The 23,559-nt window shown below is 38.7% G+C and overlaps 1 protein-coding gene across 4 annotated transcripts in view; it reads right to left on the reverse strand.

Annotated features, from left to right (window-relative positions):
* Positions 1–16,228, reverse strand: part of ACBD5 (acyl-CoA binding domain containing 5) — a 30,602-nt gene extending 14,374 nt beyond the window's left edge. The window contains exons 1-5 of one of the 4 annotated variants that reach the window (XM_069006582.1): positions 15,957–16,228; positions 14,682–14,802; positions 13,159–13,231; positions 9,399–9,510; positions 9,237–9,269 (exon numbers count right to left, since the gene is read on the reverse strand). In XM_069006582.1, coding sequence (XP_068862683.1) covers positions 9,237–9,269; positions 9,399–9,510; positions 13,159–13,231; positions 14,682–14,802; positions 15,957–16,032 — 415 coding nt within the window. In that variant the 5' untranslated portion in view covers positions 16,033–16,228. The remainder of the gene's footprint in view (positions 1–9,236; positions 9,270–9,398; positions 9,511–13,158; positions 13,232–14,681; positions 14,803–15,956) is intronic. The other 3 variants (XM_069006580.1, XM_069006581.1, XM_069006583.1) reach the window with 3 other exon arrangements.
* Between the last annotated feature and the right edge of the window lie 7,331 nt (positions 16,229–23,559).

The raw sequence follows: 23,559 nt of genomic DNA on the forward strand, positions 1-23,559 counted from the left end.
AATCAGCTTCACTACTTTCTCTGCTGCATGGTAATTTAAAGCTAAGGCTTTTTTCTACTTTAACCTTCCAATGAAGAGCCTTCCCACATTTCTCTAGTTTCCAAGCTTATCCACAGCACTTAAAAAAAAAGAAAAAAAGGTAAAATAACTTACTGTATAGTAACAATGAGTATGTTAAATATTAAGTTCACCTTAGTTTTATTGCAAGGTAATGTTTCTGTGGGCACCCTGCATCACTGTATTGGATTGCTAATCCATCTCTTATCCGAAGATTAAAAAAACCCCTGCTTTATTGTAAAATGAGAATTGGAAAAGCAATTGTCTGTCTTGTACAGTACAAGAATATAAGCACCTGCTCATTTTCTCCTTGTTGAAGGACACTTCTTATTGGCACAGAAATTTGTTTCACAGAAGAGAAATACCAACATATTCTCATTTTTTTTCTCACGTGTGTGTTTCATTAATTGTGAATCCAAGTTCTCAAGATGTTTTTCTGAGAAGTAGCAGCATAAGAAGTATAAGGCAACAGTTATGTCCTCACAGCATGAGCATTAGGCACAGACACAGCCCCCTTGGCACCGTAAGGCACACATCACCCTTCCTTTTGAACAACAAGGGAGTGGGGACACAATCATCCATGCGTCCTACCCAGCCGTGGGAGTGAACAGGAAAGACAAGACCAGGAGGAACACTGAGCTGTGAAGGCAAATTAAAACTGTAAAGCTCCTCAGCCTACCAAAGCTACTGTAAAAAGCCCCAGCTATACCATAAGCTTTTTCCTAAGATTTACTTATTTTCTTTTTGAAAGGAAGGTCTTTGAACATTCAAGCATGTTTTTTCTTCACTTACTTTCAGTAAGGAGATTATTCATTTGGGGAAACTTCTAAGTGATATATCACATCCATTTAAATTAAGAGGAGGAACTGGGGAATGTATCAACAGTTTCAGATTTATGGTATCACACCATAGGACACCTGGATAACTGAAATCCATCAGGATCATATTTCTTCCACAAAGTCATTCTTAGCAACAGTACTCCCAAAGACCATGAAGAGGCATTGTTTTGATGCAGACTCTAAGAACAAAACCCTGTACAGTTTGGCCACTTGAAAGGCCAGGCCTGATTGTGTGCTTTTCCTCAGAACCCTTACTCTGCTATCCCTCCTGAGGTCAATCCCCAACTGCTCTTACTACATGGTAAAACCAAGGTTGGCTGCCATCCTCATTGCTCTGAGTATCTGCTAAGGAACCAGATATGATGACTAATCCTGGGGGTGACAGGGTTAAAGACTAAACAGAGAAAGTAGCAGTGACTTCTACATCCCCTGTTAGTAGGTTAATGGCTGTTCTGTGAGGAATGTATATTGTTAATGTGAATGACACAAGTTAAGCAAGCTTTTAAAACCTTACTTGGTTTGTGCTAATCCCACCTAGCCACCCCTCACCCCTTTATTTCATTTACTCACTTCAACTGCATGAAAAATGTTAGTAGCTCTTTCTGTTGCCATAGTTTATATACTATAGAATTCCTCTTCATTTATTACTTTCATCTCACTACATACAACATCAAACTGGGAGATTTGTGACAGTTTTTAAAGCTAAATAGTAGGAGCTATATAACAGTAACAAGATGAAATAGAAAGGAGGACGATTTCACCAAAAAAAAAAAAAAGGCAAGATGGAAAGGATGTGAAGAACAGACATGCAGCTTCTCTACAAACTTTCACTAGATGTTTCTTTTCTAGTGTCAGCTCTATTGAGGGATTTCTAAAGCCATTCTAAATGTATTTTAAAGGGAGCACTATAATTCTTTTCAATGACCTGTATAATGGGGCTAAGTTTCTCAAAAGTATGTGATTTCTAACTCTCCACGTATTTTGAGGCCGTTTCCGTTACCCAGATGGGAGTTCAGAGCTTAAATGCCTCTGTAGATATGCCCCAGCTTGAAGATCATTTTGCAAAGAGAACGTTGCCTAGCAGGTTTTTCTCAAATGCCTTGTATTTTTGTTTTATGAACAAGCATGTAATTCTTATACAAAATTAACATGCATTGCTGGACCTGTACTGATGGTTAGCCCAGTATCATCTTCATACAAGTACTACAGCCTCTCGCATGCTTTGAAAACACCAGTGATCAGCAGCCAGTCTACAACAGCACATGAAAGACATGATAAAATATTTAGCTAGCTGTGTACACCCTCATTGTTTAATAAAAATTACATGCTTTTATGAAATACCTTAACTTTATTATCTGCTCAATAGCAGCAAAATCTTAGCCACTAGAAGATTATTTCCATGACCTACGCTTGTATCACCTTGTAAAGGGATCTCCCTGCACGCCTGTGTTTATGTTAGGCCTCCAGGAGACCTATATACTGTACAAAATTGTTTTGATAATTAGGTAACTGTAATTATTTTCTAGCCATCAACCCTTGATGTTTCATGCTTGTTACTGATCCAAGTAGGCTCTCTGCTTCAATTCCAAGTTTGTGCAACCATGTTCTGCTGTTTCCAATACACGTGGTTACACAAATCCCCATCTCATTTTGAAACTGATATACTGAAATACTGCAAGGAGTGACTGCAGGAGACACAAGAGGTACATGCAAGCATCTGGGAGCAATAAGCTCTTCAGCTAGAACAAGAGTTTCTATACCCTCATTTCCTTACATTCTTTTTAATATAGGACACTACAAAGAAAATTTCCGGGGGCCCAGCCTGCTCTGTAACATTTGTTCTACGCTACTCAAACAAGAGCCCACCACAAATAAAAAGAGATTTTAGAAGAGCCTGTCACAAACACAGACTGAAAAATCTAAAATTCATCACTTTAACTACCATGGTTTTATTTTTTTTTAAATTTAAGTGCATTAGGTACAAGTTCTCTGAAAAATGTACACCCTAAACACACATATTGGGGCAGCCACATCTTCCTCTATATAGTTTTCCTTTTTTTTTTTTTTTTGTGGTTTAGTCTTCCTAAACTTTACTATAATAGAAAAAGAAGCCTCTCCTCATTTTTATTTTTCTTTTAATATACTCCAAAAGACTACAGCCTTGTTTTGTCAGCATTCCTCTCTCTGCTTATGTGCTTTTCAGGCTGTTACACCCAAAGAGATGCCACTGTATTTAATAAAACAATTTAATCCCTTTATTTACCATTAATAAGCATTAAAACAATAGCTTGTGGATAAGAACAAACACAGAAAACAGCAACTTTTCAGACATTTATATTAACTTGCAAGTACAGTACTTAGGATTACTGACTAGTCATCCCAGACCTTTACACTTTCCAGCATCTAATGGATATTATCTACGGAGTTTGTCATTTCCATCCATATCACCAGTACCTTTTCCCTTGAATTTTCAGAATATGTGCCATATAAATAAAGATATCAAGTTTTGGGGTTGACTTGGATGCATTTCCCTCCTCCCTGATGCTCCTCAGCCTTCGGCAGTAGAGACAGCCTTCCTGGGATTTCCTGGCAGACAGAAGCCCAGGGAGAACAGCAGCTGCTCCACAGGCATTCCCAGCACTAGCACAAAGGCCCCCAGATGTCCAGAGCACAGGGCCACCAAGCACATGCAGGTTGGTTACATGGTGCATGTGCAGCAAGACCAACGGATCCAGGCTTTGCCAGCTTACTGTCAGCACCTTAGCCAACATGTGAGAATGAACACGAACAACAGCTGCTTCTTAGATATTGTAACTTGCAAGCATAGTAAGATCACTCCAGGATCCAGGATGTCCCCAAGTTCGGTACTACTTCCCTCTGGGAGGAGCAAAACTTGCTAAGCTCTCTTCTGTGCAGAAGAGATACAGTCATCATTTGGAACTTTCACTTTGCATGGCAAATAGGAAGGAGTATTATTACACTCTTGAGTTCTGTCCCAGAAAATGCAAAACATGAGCACAGTGAACTCAGAACTCTATAAAGAAAACTGAATTATGCTTGAAAACAACATAAGGCCACATTACTGAGTCACATATTGTAGCCCGAATCAAAAATTGTTTTGCCCTGTACAAGAAAAAAACAAACAAAAATGAAACAACACTAAGATCATGTTCTCCTGCTATCTGCTCCAAGTCTACCATCTGAACTGCATTTTACGAAGCCTGTATCAAACACAGCCTCAGAGGTAAAATAAATGTCTTTTCCATGCATCTTAAAGGCTATAATTAATTATTTTTGCTATACAAAGTTAAACATGAAACACCAGTCCGTGTCCACTGGGAACTTTTCTGACAGCAATCAAGATAGGACTACCTACATCTGTCCTTCCCCAGCCTCCCACACCTCTATCCACTGCTTCTTTGTAGCTTGTCTTTGTAGAACAGAGCTGTGAGAAATATGGATTCCAGTTCTTTCATCACAAGATCTTAACGACAATGAGACAGCTAAAATATAAAACACCAGAATTTTATAGCAAGTGGGTACATCTTCTTCTAGATTATGAAACCTGAAGAGCTTTTGACATTTACTTTCCCTTTTACAGGGAAATCTTCTCTGGCTGGAAGAAAAAAAATCCAAGTTCAACAACCAGTTATGCACCAAAACTATTACTGCTGACTCAACCCAGCATGAATCACAATACAGACAGGCTTTTTTTTTCCATAGAAGAAATCTTCTCATCGTTCCCTCCACTTAGAAAGAAACAATTTTTAATCTTACATTTTCACATTTGGATACTTTGCTGCTCACCTGTGGCAATATATTCTCTACCACTCTGAGTGAGAGGGGAGCTGTTGAAATACTCAAGCTTAGAGTGATGCTCTGCCCTAATTTCCAGCACTGTTAGACAGCACTGACATAAAGCCATCAGCTTGAAGTCGAGTCACAAAGGAGGCTGAGATTTGGCGTGTAAAACCTGAAGCAGGTACAGATTACAACAGGACAAGCCACGGCTTGTTGAGACACTGATTCCACATCTCACTGAGATTCTCCACTGACACTTGCTGGCCCAGCCCTTAATCTTTTATAATAATCCCAGCCTGCAGCAAATGCTGGAGAGAATGTTCTAGACACTTCTGAAGGTTAAATTGCTGAGATAGTAACAAAAAAAATTGTATAGTAAGTTTCACACTAGCCTTTCTGAATATCATCTGTAACCTTGATTATACCTGTTAATTTATCACTAGAAACTAGAATGGGAGAAAAGTTTAAAGGATGGGATTTTAAAAACCTCATTCACCCACACACCCAGCAGCTCCTCCTGCCTCAATGCACTTCCTCACTATGGTGCAGCCACTAACAGATCCTAATAATGCACTGCACTTCAGAGCAACATGGATTTTAGCTCTTTTTCCTCTTCTTATGAATGACTAAGAAGATTCACCAACACTGAGTTCCTTAAAAATCCTAGTGAAGAAAGGCGGAAGGAAAGAGAAGGAAATCTGTTAAGCAAGTATCTTTGAAGTCAAACTGCCATGAAAAAGTGAGCTTATGAAGGAAACAGAGTGTTTCACAGGAAAGGCTTGCACACGAGCAGGAAGAGCCACCAAATTCCCCATTAGAAAGCCAAGATGTTGAAAATAATCTGAGAAGGTCTTTGATAAAACAAAACTATTCGAAAAGATATACTAGTCATAGGCAATCTAAAGAAACACAGTTGGAAAACATACTGTTTTAAGAGTAAGAAAAGTATTTCCACTTGGAAAGTAATAATGAAGAACAGGTTCACTTTTTTCAAAGCTGACCTACGTCCTGTACTAACTACTGCCCTTGAAATACAAATGTTTACATGTATTTGGTTGTTCTAAAAGCACACAGACCTCAGTGAGTATTGTCTTTTAAACATAGCTCCCACATCCAATGCAGGAAGACACCAAGCAAATTGTTAAACAGCTGTGTCTGCCTGTGAGCCAGGCCAACTTCTGCCATTCACACAAGCAGTGCCCTGCACAGGCTCCTCTCTAGCAGCCCATGCTGCCATCAGCATTGCCCAAAACCAGCATATGCAGCAATACACAGCACCTTACTTCAATAGACCTTCATCTGGTGCAACTGCAACACAGCTGGGAGCAAAGCTTTCGGGTGAGAAACACTCCTTAAGAAGCCAAAGTTTAAGAGTATTATAATGCTGAAACTTTCTACCACCTCTGCAGTATCCAGCTTGTTGTTACTGGAGGCAATACTTCATTTTCACAGGCTTACTAACACCACTACTACTCAGCATGCAGGCAAAGGGTCATCTTTATTTGATAGGATTTTAGAACAGATTAAATGTCTTATCACAAAGCAGAAAGATTATACAGAAAAATTCTACTGAACAACTTGTAAACAATTTCCAGATACTTTGCTTAGTTGTTCAGATACCTTAACTTAGTGTGGGCCTGTGAGACAGGGATTTTTTTGCCCCGCTTTGGATTTACTCTCATTCAGAAAAAAGAAAGCATCCACAAACATTTCAGGGGAACATTCTGAAGCATGAATTGGTTCTGAAACTCTCAATATTTTCCACATGGTATCAGATGACTAGGGTGCCAATCCTAGCCCACCTTTGGCTTCTTCAAGTATTACACAAGAAAGCTTGAATGCCCCTTCTAAAAATTTCACATTTATTGAGCAATGGTGTTTGGAAGCTTCTTTGCCTTTTTAGCATTGGCTTAGACATCAGATTTCTTGTGCATTTACTAGCAAGTACAAAACGTTAAAATGCTGCTCCTCTAAAGCACCCTCCCACCTTATGTGACAGTACTCTTCCAGCAGCTACAAACAAGAGTCTTTCTACAATGCTGCAAGAGTTGCATCTTCCCTTCTGCAGTGCTATGTCAGCTAAGAGCCCACTTTCTTCTTTGATGTCAAGTATTTCATGTACCCAAAAATAATTTGTCAATGGCTTTTTCTGTAAAGAAGCACTTCATACCTGTCAGAAAGAGACTACTGACACAGCTTTCCAGAGAAGTCAAGCTTCTCACACAGCTGCAGGGTGACCTTTCCAAACACTACCCAGGTTACATGCTTTCAAAATAACTCTCAGATTTGCTCAGCCTATTGGAGGGAATTATTTGGTTTTCTTTCTTTACCAACACATTCAAGTCTGGATATTTGTAACTCATGGATCCAGTAAGTTTGTCTTGGATTTCTAGTAGATGTTACAAGTCATTTATTTCAATGCTGACATGACAGACTTCTGTGTTCTTTATTAAGGAGCCACAGGCTCTATTGCTTCAGAAAGACAGTATTTCAATGGTTTGTATTTAACATTTTCAAAGAAACCACAAAGACTAGAAATGCAATTTTAAAAGGCTATACTTTTCTGTTGACGCCAATCTGCAAGAGACAATACAAAATCCATACATGATGTACACTGAACTTACAGACAATTCATCTCCACTAATTTGAGAAACTGTTGATTTTGAGGTAGTGGCATCCAATTCTTAAACAGTTAGGTAATGATCTGCATGCAGATTAAAGTTTGATGGAAGAACAGAAGGCAAACTCAAAACAGAATGGACCAGAAGACGGGGTACAATATGAAGCAAGGTAGTCCAGAGAAGGGTCCCAGTTTTCAGAACATACCAACTGTTGGTACCCTGAAAAACATACCTTCCACAACAGAATATACAGACTGTAGGGGCTTGGAGGTGAGGAAAGCAACAGGACTGGATAAACTCAAACAATCAAAACATAACCATGTGTCAATTTTTAACAGTATTGTCACCAGTGTCTATATTATCTAAAACACAGACTTGGGTACGTTGGTTCTATTCTTTAGTGTGCATCTGAAAGACTGAAGGTAATCATGCTTCCATACTTCTGTGAAATATTTTGATATCTGTACTGTAAACAACAATAATTATTTCCAGCTTCGCTTTTATTCAGGGAAGTGGTAAGAGTGCCAAAGAAAGGGCTTCAAAACCTTAAATGCAATGGTAAAGTTGTAACACACAAGGGACTTTGTGAAAATTCTGCCGTAATTTGTTGTGGCATAATCACATATTGCTTGCACCTGTAAGCGGTATGAACGATGACATATCACCAGAATTATTGCAACAGTGACAGAACAAGGGAAAGCTGAAATCTGCTATTCTGTTTAACTTACACCACCTTATGTTTAAACTGCCTCTTTAAAAAACAAGTATGTTAGATTTGTTATGGAAACAGGTACAGTTTAACTTCCATGATTCTCTGTGTATCTAGGCAAGTCATTTTTTAAAGAAGTGGCTTCTGGCACTGTGCCATAGACACCAAGACAGAGTAAATCCTTATTAGACAGATCACTGACCTGAATCTACTGATACTAGTACCTGCCTATCAATCCAGCTGTCAGGCAAACTTACTGCATCCCACACATGAAGTATACACAACTTCAGTTGAGAAAAAGTCATATGCACTTTCAAAATGGCCATGTAAAAACTTCTACCATTACTTTTCCCCCAAAACAATGAAAAATTATTTCTGTTTCTCTGACGCTTGATAACAAAACTATGTTCCTTTAAGGTAGGGGGAAAAAAGCCACATACAAAAGGCAACTTAACCAGTTGACTCATACTTCTTAAGGACATTAACCAATTTATTTGTGCAATGGATTTGGTTTTTAAAATCAGTTTCGAGTTTTGCCCTGTTGCATTTCAGTTTTTAAATGTCATTTTAAGCCAGATTTAAAGAACTGTAAGACTTACATGACAACCTTATGAACACATTACCTGCAACATAACTGGTATGATCAAAACAGCCTCACAATGGTATTGCTAAATATAAATCAACACACTGATTTTTATGCAGCTGTGACACCACTAGGTTTGCCACCTGACAGTAATTTAAAACGTTCAAATATTCCTTTAATGAACTTGAGCATCAGAAAATTTGTGTGTATTAAAGAAGCCATGATTTAAAAAGCAAGGGGCTTGATTGTGTTTTTTTTTAATTTTAGATTAGATGACAGAGCTGGATTACCGGAACTGCATTCAGTTTGATAACCACAGCTACATCAGAATGTATCAGTACACATTAGTTGTTCCTTTTCATAATAGAAAGGCACAAGTAGATTTGGTTGGGAGAGTTGTTCTATTTTAAATACTCTCCTTTCTTCAGGCTTCCTTCAGAAGCTCAAAAAGCCCATCTACAAGGACTAAACATACAACTTTCTGGATCTAATCACCCCAAAAGTAAAATAAAACAAAACCCAGCCTAATGAGGTGGCAAGCTCAGAAGTCACAAGTGTTAGCAGGAAGTTCCTACAGCACCAAAACAATGGAAATGATGGATTTACACATAATTTTTTATTCCTACCTTCCAAATACTTAGAGACTTTCTCCATTCGAACTGCCATATGGTAAAGAGAATGAACAGAGAGATGTAACATTTAGCTTTTAAATTATTTACAGAAAACAAGCCCCCCCAAAACACCGAGTTATGATTATCAGTAGTACAACGAAAGTTATTTGTCCGAACCTGATGTTAGGTCAGATCCTCTGTTCTTTTTATCTTCTACTATTTCATAGAATGGGCCTATTACTTGTAGTAACTCTTCAACTTTGTCCGTCATTGGCATACTCTCAAGAATCTGCACAAATCCAAAACATGAAGCATCTTATGAAACAGCATTTTAATGATTCATTCATTCATTTCAACTGATTTTAGAAACTGCTGGTCATTGTAAAGCTCAGAAACACTTCACTAAGTCACTAAACATGTTATTCTGATTTTTTAAAACTTTTTTTAATTACAGGGAAAAAACATCAAACTAAATTATTGAACAAGAATCTTCTACTTAAATTAATTTTCTTCAGGTGAAGACAAGATGAGAGAGCTAACGCATTTGCCAAGACTAAAACACAGCCCTTGACACAGTACTTATTAGTAGACCTTGGAATCCATTATTTCTGCAATTTCAAACTAAACCATCTCAAAATTCAAAAGGCTGCTATTATCTGATATAATTATTTTATAGACCAGTCTTTCCACAAAGAAAATAAAATGGAAATACTTTTTTCGTCTTAGAGGATTCTTCGTACTGTCAAACCCTGCCATCTTCAATGGAACACAAGGAGCAGATCAGAAGTGCACTACTAGGTGCTTCTAAACCCAAACGAAAAAATGGACACAATACAGCAAAAGTGGGACAGCACAAAGACACACTCAGAAGAACAAACTAGAACCAAGTTCTGCTCTTGAAGTCATGTGGAGCATTTCTTCATTTTAAGTTACAAAAACAATACCTTTGATCATATGACAGGAATGCAAAATCTTAAATCTAAAATAAATTAAACAGAAGAGATTAAATAGTTGGATACTATTTTAAAAGCACATGGTATTATTGTCCCATTCTAGTTTAAGTCCTTTCAAACAAGCTTTTTGCCAATAGCTTTGTTCCTTTTTCATCCTCTACTTCTTTAGTTACCATATTTTGAAAGTGGCAATAGCTATAGGTAGAAACTCAGATTGAAACAAACAGCTACAGCACACCTCCTCCTCCTGAAGGGCACCAAGAAAGCAACAGATGAAGGTACACGCTGCCACAGAACATGCTGCTCAAAGGCACCAAGCACACCAGTAAGCAGCAGGAGCAAAAGCTGCAGCATTATTGCACAAAGCAGGAGCTCCAGGCAGGCTAACACCTAGCAAGTCAACACTTGCAAACCAGTCAACAATACCAAGAGACAACAATTCTATCGACCTGCAGTTTCATTGCCACTTCTCTGATCTGTCCAGTGAACATAATTCATTCTGTCTTTGTTAGGGAGAAATACTCAAGATTGAACAGTTTTGTGATTGCCTTTTTTCCCTTCAATAACATTGAGAGAAACAAGAAGCCTATTCTAGAATAAGGCTTGTATTTGTTATGTATTTATTTCTATAGTCAGCTCTGTAAACTGTTTCATACATGCATTTCTATGATGTCTGCACATTACTGCTCTTCATGTATTCTAAACAGACCTCAATATATTCTGTGCTACTTACAGCAATTCTTAGAATTTTTTCTACCTGCTAGCTTTTAGGTGAGAATGGAAAGAAAAAACACTTCCACAAACAAAAGCAACTCCTTACTTATATAGCCACCAGGCTTAATAGGCAATCTCAAAATTTGACAGTGAAAAGCAAGTTATTATGTATCCTGATTTACTGTTTTCCTTGGATGACACACAATTCATATATACTCATGTTTTAAATTAGAATCACCATATAGTGTTAATGCTTCAGGCTAAGATATCACTTAATTGTAATATGTAACAAAACATTGTATCTGAAATGTAAACAAATTAGTTTAAACAGCATTGCAAAATAAATTTCAGAAATGCTACTAGAAACAAACTAACCTTGAATCTGAGCTCAGGTGCACTTTGCTTATTTTAAAATAAGACATTTCATCATCTCTCACCAGCATATCAAAACCTCACCCAAGACACATTCCTCAACTGTGATTTTCAAGGTTACCACATTAGGAGAGGAAAAAAAACCCCAAAACAAATTTAGAATTTTGTGACAGGGTCATCTGATGCATGTATAACCCAAACACAATGTGCAAATGCCAGGGAATGCCCCAGGGCTGGGGGAATATGGGAATCTTACACCTTTAAACACAGTCCTGGGCTATCAGCCTGCAAGTGGGTTTTTGGTCTCTTAGACACGGATGCAGCAACAGCAGACTGCCCACAGTAAGTCCATGAGGATTAGTGCAGTATGTGCTGATAGAACCACCCAGTGGAAACATTTGAAATGCACTTCCATTGACATTTCAAGTAGAATCAATTGGGATGGAAAAGCTGAAGCTAGTATTCCAAATGTGAGAGCTGAAACCAAAAGCAAGGTAAACAGACTCTCCAGTTTCAAAGCTGAGCAAGGCAAGAAGTCATTTGCGCTCCAATCCCTACATGTAATCCACACAGAGCAAGAGTGTTTGTGGTTCATTAGGGTCAAGTAAGCAGACTTCCTAGAAGGAGGCTTACTAGAGTTTTTTTAGAACAAACATTGCAGTTTCACTTAGTTTTGGTGTCCTGACCAAACCAGTTACTGCACCTAAAAAAACCCACAAGGCAATCTATTGAAATATCAACATATATTGAATCCAAGATTTGAAATTAAGCACTAAACCTTGTGGCACACATTCAAAGTAATTATTAAAATTTAGTAGGATTTTTAATCAAACAAACAGTATTTGGCCTTCTGTGTTTTCAGGAGTAGCTTATTTTTCATTTTAAAGCAGATACAGTAATACCAGCAGGAACTAAATTACCAAAACTATGGACAGGCAAAAGAACAGTAAATCAGACTCCAGCTCCTTCCCTAGTAAAAATTTTTATTGCATCATCCATTAAACAGGTTCAGAGTTTGATGTCAAGATAGTGGCCTAGGAAAAAATAACCTGTATTTGGAGTAGAACTTTTTCCCCTTGATTTTCTCCCTTTGATGCTAACCTCATTATAATAATAGATTACAATTATACTTTTATCCAGATTGACAGCAAACAATCTTTAAACTGGAAAAGTAATTTCTAAAAGTTTCAGTGAAAAGACTGCAGTGAAAAGGGTTAGTTAATAAAAGACATGAAACTTTAACTCTGTTTAATTTAGTTAATGCTGCAATTCCTGCTTAATATGGTAACTGTGACTATTTACAAGCTACACATCTATTCCAAAACAGAGTACCTTACTCAATGCTAACAGTTTCACTGCAACTATAATATACATGGTGTATTTTCATGACAAGTACAGAAAATTCAGGTTGCTGAGTTCTTCCTGAAAAATTAAAAATTATTAAGTTTACATATATGATTATATTCATGTGTCCAGTCATGAGAGTGAGACCTTTTCTCCTGAAGTCCTTCTGGAAAGTTGTTTTAGTCTCTTTTCCAGGATAAGGATCACTTACCTCTCTCAGCTCTAAGAACTGATGCAGTTTGCAGTACAGTTTTTTTCCTTAATGCCCCCTTTACCATGATTTCAGTATTTCACTTTCTTTAGCTCTGTCATTTAAGCTTCTTATCAGCTAGAACTCTCATGTTTCTCTGAAAACAACACAAATTCTGTAGCTTACAAAGGAACTTTGTAATTTTCTTCTCTCCACAGGCCAAACAGTATAGTACTGAAATATAACAGTTCACCTAGGGGATAACTCATTTCGAGCTTTGGCAGCAGTAGTCAGCAAGACCCAACTCACATTCCTCTATTTCTGGAACATTTGTTCTAGAAAATCCCTGCATTAGTAAACATACCTTTTTCATTTCATCAACATAGGCTATCATGGCTTCTTCTTTGGACATGTTTCCCAAGGCACTCCAAGCATCCCTAGGAAAGAAAGTCGCACACCTTCAGTATCTTCAGGGCATACTGGATTTTTTTCAACTCGGCCTTAAGTAGGTCAGTTATGTAATGTCTGAAGTTTCTCTGATACAAGTAAAATGCAAGAGTGATTCACTTTTTTTTTAAGTACAAATATATAATTTGCCAGGATAATCACACAGCGGAAGAAGAAGCAACAAACTGAACAGACTAGGGACTGAAGAGCTCCTCACTGACTGCCTATGATTTTGTACCCAGTAAGCTGTAAGACACAAACATTACCCTATTGACTAAGTTGAGTTTAAGATCCTCTGCTGTATAAAACAAACAGGCCCAGACACTTCAGCCAGCACTTACAAACAGGTGTCACTGAGGCAGAACAGGCCAAAAGAAAAATCTGTCCTTTTTGAGTTTAGCAATTGGGAAAAGACACATCAGCCTACTAGGCAAATAGTGTAGCCATCAGCCCAGTTACCACAGCAGCTACTTATAACCTAAATAAAATCTTCCCCTCTCCAACTCTGCAAGACAGAAAACTCTAACCAAATTTATCAGCATTGCACAAGGAATCTGTCAGAATACAGACTGTAATAAAACATTTCCTCAGTCTTGCACATGACTTGACATTCCAGAGTATTCGTCCCACTCACAGAAAACCAGCAAGGTTGGTGGCTCACATTCCAGCTACAATCAGCCAGGTGGATGAAAGCTCACTGCCCTAGTCTATCCCCTGCCCTCTGGCTTGGGTAGGCTGAGGAAGGAAAGAGGAAAAAAAAAAAGTCCTAGGAATCATTTCACAGATTCCCAAGACCACCACGACCATAACACAGCAAGAATATTTTTTCTTCAGGACAAATCATCATTAAAATACTGTAAGCAAAACATTCACATTGGTTTTTCAAACAGAACTTAGCAATTTGGTGAATCAGAGGTCTTCCCAGGACAAGGCAAACACAGACAGTGGGAAGCCCTTCCACTGAGCAGACAAACCAGAAAGACACATAAACCCAACCTCCCCACAAAGAGCTTGAAGCTGTATTAGTGGTTGCCAGTGAGCACTTATTTACTTCAGGTTCACATCACACATGAAAACTCAAGAAGGAAGAACTCCAGACACTCATCCACATCACTCATTCTGCAGAGCACCTAAAATTTCACTTTACAACACAGGATAAACACTGCAGAGGTACCATGATGGTGGCTGTCCAAGAAAAATCTGCCCACCTGCATAATCCAAGGGAACATTTCCACCTGCAACTCTGAGAAGTTATAAATTATTTGAGCTAGAAAGCTGGAATACAACAGGAAACTAATTCAACCATCAAAGTTTGTAAATGTTATTTTTATTTTAAAAAGAAGGAGTTTAGTGAAATTCTTTCTCCAAGTGCTACTCTTCTAAACATCTCCACTCCAAACATAAAAGAAATCCCCAAAACAACAACTCATGAAAAGTTACCATTTGTATCTACCAATTGGATCCCAAAATCCAGGCCGAGGAATGTTACAGGGTCCTTGGGTTGCTTGCTTATAAAAGCTATAGAACTTGAGCATCATTTCATTCGTTGGCTGGAATGAACCTAGTGAAAGCATTTTAAAAGACAATTAAATTGTCATCAAGAATATTAGTATTTTACAAGCTTAATGGTTCTGTGAGAAAACAGCCTGCAGTCTGTTACAGCCTGACTCACAGCAGTACAATATAAGTCAACAGAGAACATCTTCACCTCATCTACCGAGAACCAGCACCACTGAAAATATTTACTGTACAAACAGCAAGTTTCAGATGGAGTTTAAAGGACTATAACCTTTACTACTGCTAAGGTCAGACTCCACAATTAGAATAAAAAAAGGTAATAAGTAACATAAAGCCAATGTCCTTTCACTCAGTTTAAAGGGACAGGTTTAGCTCCCAGTAAATAAAGTATCTTGCAAGTCATTTTACTGTTAACAAATGATAACTTATTGAGAGTCTCTAGAACTCAAAAAATAAACAAACCAAACAAACACAATTAACTCAAAACACAGCCTTCTGCAGTGTTTTTGTTTACTTTAGGTATTTGACAACACTTTCAGTAACAGTTTCAATACACCTCCCGATTTGTTTTTCTCTTCTTCCTTTGTGGAACACACTTTTGTAGAGGTAGAAAATGTAAATATAAAACTCTTAACAGCTGGCAGCGAAGATTCATAACCAATCCATTAAATCAAGTAGCTTGAGGTTGGATTCTAATCATTAGAAGTTTACAGGGACCTTTACCTCAGAACCTCAAAAAAATGCGATTTTACTTACACCAGAATTAATGATGTATGTAATAATCAACTTTCAAAAAAATTATTATCATAACTCCTATCAAAAAGATACGTTCTAATTTTTTTTTTTTTTTGCTTTTCCATTTTGTTAACTCTTTCAGCAGAGGGGAACACACGGCCACAGCTTTGTTAAAGCAACTTCAGGATTTCAGGGAGGCTGAAATCGCGGGGAGCTGACAGATCCCCTGGTCCAGGCATCCGACTGAGGAACTCCTGGCAGGGCTCGGAAGCCCCCGAGCCGGCGCTTCCCCCGAGAGGCGGAGAGCAGCACTAATGCCGAATTTCCAGCGGTTCTCCAGCCGCTGACAGCGCCCGGCCGGGGCGGCCCCGCTGCCCTGATCCTGCCGCGGCCGCGGCCTCGCCCCGCCGCCCGCACGGCCCCGGTGGCGCAGGTGCCGCCGGACCCCCCCGCCGCACTCACCATTTTTGGGCAGGCTCTGGATCACCTTCACGGCCGCCTCGAACCTGGTGGCGTGCACAGAGCCGGTCTCGGCCATGGCCCCGGCCCCTCACCGCCTCCTGCTCGGCTGCCGGGCCGCGTCCGGCGGGGCAGGCTCAGCTCAGCGCCCCCGCCGCAGCCGCCTGCACGGGGGCGGTGCCGGGAGGTGCCGGGCCGTACCCAGCCCCAGCCCCGTTCCCGGCCTCGGCCCCCGCCCCCGCGCCCTCCCCTCCGGCGGGGCCGGGAGAGCCCGCCCAGCACCTCAGACCGGCCTCGTCCGCACCCCCGCCCGGCCCCGCGCTCAGCCCACCCCGACCTCCTCCCCGGCCTCAGGCGCCCATGTTACGTCTCCCACAGTGGCTCCCTGCCCTTCCCTCCTCCCGCACCGCCCCGAGGCCGCGGGGGCACGCCGGGAAACGTAGTTTCTTTCTCTCTCCTTCGTCTTCCTCTTCCTACCCTCTCTCTCCCCTGCTTGTATCGCTACAATACAGGAAAATGAAAATTTAGAAACGTGTCATAATCCACCCGTTTTACGGACCTTAGCTATCCTCAGGACATCTACCATCCAGCACCCTGGCAGCCTGCTGTGCTGCTACCTCCCCTCCTCACAGCCATCCTCATACCCGCACCTAGTCCCACCCAATTCACCTAAATTACCACTGTAGACACATTTTTAAAAATAGTTTCAATGACTCCTATTTACATTAAAATTTTAGGCATGCCTAGAACCCAGGGAGCAACTATTTCCATGGTATCCAGAGATGTGGGTGAATACCAGCTCAGTACTACCAGTTAGCTCAGTAGCTAAATAAATGAATGGCCTTATTCAAAAGCGCTGCGCATCCAGCACTCTGCAAAGTCAAACAAAAGTATGCTAAACCAACTGCTTTTGTAGCAAATGGAATAATTTACCCAGTGAGCAACAGGATGAATTAACAGCCCCATTGAATGGAACTGAGTACAAAATCTTGGCATTCAAGTCAGTTCATTTATCTAGTACACAATATATATTTTAAATTCCTCTGAAGGCAGTTGTGTGCTCACAGTGTATGCCCTCTGATGGGACAGAAAAGCTCCAGAGTGAGGGAATTAGAGCAGATCAGCCCCAACTCTGCTGAGCTAGTACATTCCACAAGGTCAGCAGCCAGCTGGCCTGGGGAGAGCTTTGCTGGAGAGAAGCTGACACTTCCAGAGGTGTTCAGATAGGATTCCCCACACTGGGCAAACGATGAACCCGTGTTATGAGCACTGCACCACTCCTGAATGTTACAGAATAATTTCTCTGCATTTTTCATTTTGAGTGCTAGATTTCTAAAGTACTTGTGAGCTTCATACTAAGATCTATCATCTTTTTTTATCCATGAAGGTAGCAATGACAGAAGCTCAGATCAAAGGGAAGTGCTTTTTGAAGATAAATGGGTCTCTGTATTCTTTGAGCATTCAAGGAGTTAATTTCAAAAAAGTAATACAAAAATTAGGAGCTTTTTGTGATGCCAGCTGATGTGTAAATTCTGTTTATCCGAGACAATCCATAATGATGTTCACCTTTTAATTGATTTAAGAGAAATGCAGTCTGCATTTTTATAATGAATGTTCCCAGACTTTCACTGGAAATAGGCTTTAAAAGAGATGCAAATGACAACCTATTTAATGGCTGTGCACAGAAACAGAAGCTGCCCTCTTTGAACTGAAGATGTGTGAGAGTGTAAGATCTGCAGATCCAGAATGAGGTAATTGAAATAACCCAAAATAATCAGTACCATCATGCTCTGACACAAGCATGAAATAGTAAATGAGAGGCAAATTTTGAGCACTGATGAACATATTGTGAGAACATATCACAAATGACTAGTTAATTTTAATGCTCATATATAATACTAATTAGCATTGTTATTAGATGTCTTTATGTATATTTTGCATTCTCGGTGCTGTGACTTCCACGAAGAGTTAACAATAATTAAATGTGGAGTACAGGTAATAAAGGAGACCCTCTCATCTCTCACAGACAGCCAGGAATGGATCTGCAGTTTTATCTCAAGGAGGACCTAGGCTCCATTCTTTAGGGAACAAAATTATATTCATGCTTGCAAAATCTAATTACAACATATATGTTAAACTGGGCTGTGTTTCTATTGTTCCACAAGACAGTTTACAAAGTAATCTTAAGTATGACTTGCTCTTATTTTTTTTATCATCCAATGTATGAGAAGCCAAACTTTGGGAACTGTGATAGAAACAGTGACCAATGCTGCCCATCGGTTGAGATGTGAGAGAGGAGAGACCATGGCACTCTGCTACCAGTGTGATTTGGCAGCAAGTGCAAAGTGTGACACTTGACATGTCTGAATGATTTGCAGTCCTCACACTCCACTTGCTGTTTCACGAACTACTTATGGAGAGCCCATGAATCACTAATGTGAGGCATTCCTAGCAGCGTTAAGACTCATAAAATCTTGTATGGAAGCATGCTTTTGGAGTTGCTGAAGGCATACATTTAGGGGAACTCTGAAGAAAAGGCAGACAATCATGATTTTGAGTGTAACCTTGGACCTATCCTTCACAGGTGCATTAGGGATGGTTATTGAGTTCAGTGCTGTTATGCCACAGGATAGTCTATCAAAGTCTGATGTGTGAAGCTACCTCACAATCCTAATTTTGTGCCGTTTGTGAGCTGCCACTGTCCCTTCATATCATTTTCATTTGTATCCTACTGCATTAGTTTTCTAGCAGTTGCTTGCAGTGCTGAGCTAGACCCCAGCCCAGCTTGAAGAACACCTTCATTTTACTTGAGGGGCAAAGGAGTCAGTTAAATCATGCAAGTGAAAAGCTGAAACTGGAACAAATTATGCCTATTGCTCCCTCAAGGGTCTGAATCACAGCAGTGTATTTTACAGAATACTTTAAAAATTGTTCTCAAGAAAGTGGACCATAGTCTCATATGCATTATGAGCAAGTTCTGTAAGCTACCAGATCCAAGAGCATGTCATTTTAGCAAGGCTTACTTTTTGAAGTATGTAATCCAGCGGGGAGGAAAAATGAATTATTTAAAACCTAATAGTCATAATTATGGAGAACTAAATTAGCATTACAATTTCTAAGTCAAATCTACATGCTGATGAAGAATGAAAAGATGTTGTCTAAGAAGGGAAGAGTTTTTTGTAAGGAGCAACTTTCTATACTGTTTACAGTAGAAAGGCTAATGTTTCAAATAACATTTACTTGGAGGATTTTTTAATGAAAGAGTGAAGGATATTTGTGTCAAAACCAACAGCTCTGGAGAAAGAACTATTTACTTATCATGAATATGGCAAAAACAGCAGCTGAAATTTGTTCACTTATGTAGGCCAATCTGTGTTTCTTGGGAAAAGCCCTTTGGGCAAAGGACTAGTTTGACACAAACAAGAATGCTTTTGGGGATAGAAGTTTCCTTGTGAGGTTCAGTTACACCCCTTAATAACTCAAGTTGAAATACCCATTCATTTCACAGTTGGGGATTAAGTACTGGAATTATTTTTAACCATTATTAACAGCAGCTTCTCTGCTTAAGGATTTAGCCTCCTTGTTGTCAAAGGCATTAAAGGTAACAGATCCCATTTCAAATCTCTTTTGAGTGATTCAATTCAGGCATCTCAGGTCTTTCAGTGATCAATATTTCAACCTGTGTTTTTGTTTTCTGCCATGTTCCCCCACTTCACACATTTTCAAAAAAGTAGATGGAGTAACAAGAATATAAGCTTAGATCTGTTTCATAAAATGCTCTTTGAAGAACAAAATATGATCATACTTTCAAAGACATGCAGCAGCATTTGACTTTGCATTGAACTATACAGCATTTATGAAGTCAAAACCCTTTACAGGTTTATATCTTTGTAGGTTCTGAAGTATAATGCAGTGCCATATTGTGTCTTAAGTCCCTCTTTTTTTCTCCAAGCCTACTATTCATCTCTTTGATGAAATTTTTAATAAAGTTCAGTTTTCCTTACTGCCTCAAGGTATTATTCTTGTAGAGCCAGCAGAGAATTGTTCAGATTTTGCATATTCTAGAAAGAACATTTAAAAAATCCCTTTCCCTTACAGAGCTGTAAACTGAGCTTTGAAAAGTATGTAGTTTCATCTTGCAGCAATGGCAAACTGTGTCTTATTAAACAACAGAAGACAGCTCGTAATAAATCCTTAATCCTTTCCCTTCAGTAAAATATACAGTTTCTGGAGGTCAAATTGTGCTGTCATTTACAGTGATATAAATTTGGAATTACTTGATTGATTTTGGGAATAATATTTATGGTGTTACACATTTTCATAATGCAAATGAGTAAGAATTTGACTCTGAAAAATTGAACTGTGTCTGGTATATTATTTCCATTTTGACATTTGTGCTTCTTGTCTTCTCAGCTACTGCTTCTAAAGTTTTAGCAGCCTATCCCTGTGTAATTTGCCTCTTGGGAATAGGAGACAAAATACTGTGACTGGATCATATTAATGTGCTTATGCAATGGCGTATTTATAGCCAGACAGCTCTTGTGATATTTTCTTTTCAGTATCTGGAGGGGGAAAAAAATGAAACACCCTTACTTTATGCATGTTCTTTTAAAACTCTAGCAAAGAATTTTATTATTCTTTCTAGCAAGTCTGAAAAATGACCTTGTGAAAATTTGGTGATTTTAATGACATTTTTAATGAAACATGTTTACCAGTGTGCAAAGCCTGGAATATAACTGGCAAACATCTCAAGTATTTGCAGGCCTGTGTTTATCATTGTGGATATTTATCCAGGCAGAAAATATACCACTGTGGTTTTAGTCTGAAGTATAACAATTATTTATGGGTTTCAACAATTAATTCAACAGATTGGTGAATTACTGGAATAAGTCCTCCAACAAGCTCTCAGAAGGATTTAAGAGTGAGTTTAATTGGGTGCCTCAGCACAGGACCTCCACTCCATTGCAATCCCCATAAGCACCCAGCTCTTTTGCTGTACCAGTCGTAGTAAAGATCAGACTTTGTTGAGCTTTTGATGGGGTACCCTTCCTTCTTGGACCAGGGTAAAAGAGCAGAGGAGGCTGCTGTTCTGCTAAGTTCTTTATTTCATAGTCTCATAGCTTTCTTAAAGGCAGAGTTTGAAGGAGGTTACATGATAAAGGCAAGCAGCAACAGCAAACAGCTGGCAAAACCAGCTTCTTCTTCTATATGCTCTACATGCTCTATACTCTATATGCTCTATACTCTAGACTCTGTATTTTTTCTTACAGAAGTATGGATTATATTTGTTAACTGACCAATAAGATTAACACACAATTCTAGTTTTCCTTTTCTTAACCTATGCAGGTCTAATTCTAGCAGTTGTAAGTCTTACACAGGTGTTACATAGGTATTACACAGATTTGTGTATACAGTTTCCATCAGTTCTTATTGTTTATGTGAACACTCTATCTAAAAAATGTGAACAGTATAATTCTATCTATATTTTGTCTAACGTAAAGAATTCTGTAAAAAGGTAACAGTGCTGCAGCAAGAACTGTGTTTAAGGTCTCTGCTACAGCTTTTTAATATTTAAGGCACTTAGCATATATTTCTACTAAAAGTTAAAAATCTATATTTCTATTTCCCTTTGGTGTGGCTTCATGTATCTCAGCTTGTCCAAAGGTTTTAATTCAACCCCTGTGCTTTGGCTTCCCTCTGGGCCTGAGTCCAGAGGAGCTTTCACTCCAACAAGACTTCTGTAGAAATCAGTGCCAGCTAGACACTTTTCCAGTTATAAACCATGGATTTTTCACTCTCATATTCAGATCACATTTGCTGCAAGACATTTCTAACAAAATTTATCTGGGAAGATTTATTGAGAAAGAAGTTTGACATTCAGGAACTGTTTCAGTTTATACCATTAAATCATTTCTGCTCAACTGAAATAAAGGCACTGTCTTTGCTTCATAGTTTTGGGGTGATAAGGCCTCTCCAGTTCACTTAGATGGGGTAGATGGGTGAACTACAACAATGTACATCTCAAGATCAGACCTTATGGGTTTTGCCATTTACAACAAAAAATTAATTATTAGACTGAGTATTCTAAAGCAGAAAACTATTGTATGAATAAATAGGATGGATGAAAAGTGAGGAAATCAAGTGTCTTAAGTGGTTTTTTAGTTTTCTTTGCACTAAAATATTCTGATCACTATAACATATGTTCAGCATGAGAAACTTAATATCAAAGCTTCTGTAAATGATAGGTTAATGAGAAAAGACAGCTGTCAGTTTTTGTTTCCCAAAAACTAGAAAAAAATCAAAGAACTTGCTGAATAGATTCCTAAGTAAATTACTGTTGGTTTTAAAAAATAACCCAATAAATAGTGACAATTTAGCTATACAAAATGAAAATGATCCTTGAAACCACAGAAGTCTCTGAATGCACCTAAAGAGAGGTGTTTAAAGGTCTGCAGCAGATAAAGCCAGAAGTGCAGCCCTAAAGTTAGTGGGGAGCTGGGCGGCCACGTCACTGTGACAATTACATTGGAACCTGAAACAGAGTTATCTACCAGAGGGCAGAGGGCAGCTTCAGGAGGCATTTTAAGTCTCCTACCAAAGATGTACCCATTAAAGAGCCCAAGTCTTCAGTGTCATAGAGATTACTTTAACACATCCTGAAAACAAATACTAATACTACATTTTGCCATGCAAAAGAAACAGAACAGCAAAATATGCCCTGCATAATACTAAAATGCCATGCACAATATTAAAAATATCCGTTTTTAATCCCCATGCAGCCATGTCTACTAGGTTATTAAGCTCCCTATTGTCCTCCTGAAGGGTTCTCCAACAATCCTATGAACCTGTATAAATAGAAATCAAGCAGCTCCTGGATTCCTTTTCTTTAGAATTGAATTCACCCATGTCTTCACTCCAGTGAATTCATTCTTTCACTGCTATATCTTTCCAATATTTTAACATCTTTTGTGAATCATTGATACTACTACTAGGTACAATGCTTCAGGAATACTTGCATTAATGTCAGAGGCAATACAAGACTGAAGTATTGCCTTCTCCAAACTCAATATTCTCACTCTTATGTCCAGAATTCATTGGCCCTTTTGGATATACAGGTGGGTGAAGGTCTCAAAGCACAGGATCTTCTTACCCTACTTGTAGTCAAGGACCCCTGTTTTAACTGTGTACTCCTAAAGTTTTTGTTCGGAGTGGTGGGAACAAGGTTGGGTTGCAATCAGTTTTGCTGTTTTTGAAACTAGCTCATCAGACTGTCATCATGTCAGTCTGTTATTTTAATTATTTGTCACTGTCTTTATCGCTGTGCTCTGTGCAAATTTTTATCAGCAATGATTTTATTGTTTTCTTGGAGGATAATCAAAATAAGTTAAGCAACAAGGAGTCAAGATCAATATACCCTTTATGGCCACTTTTGAAGCATATCAGCCTTTTTTTATTTCACACGGACGATAATGATTTCCTATTAAAATAATTATTTATTTTAATTTTTTTATTGTAGTGTCTCAAAGTTTTGTTAGTTAGATATTTTACAGATATTTTACAGTTAGATATTTTACAGAAGTATAAATACATTTCTACAACACATTTA

This window comes from Aphelocoma coerulescens, chromosome 2, assembly GCF_041296385.1.
Source record: "Aphelocoma coerulescens isolate FSJ_1873_10779 chromosome 2, UR_Acoe_1.0, whole genome shotgun sequence".
NCBI classification, from domain to species: Eukaryota; Metazoa; Chordata; class Aves; order Passeriformes; family Corvidae; genus Aphelocoma; species Aphelocoma coerulescens.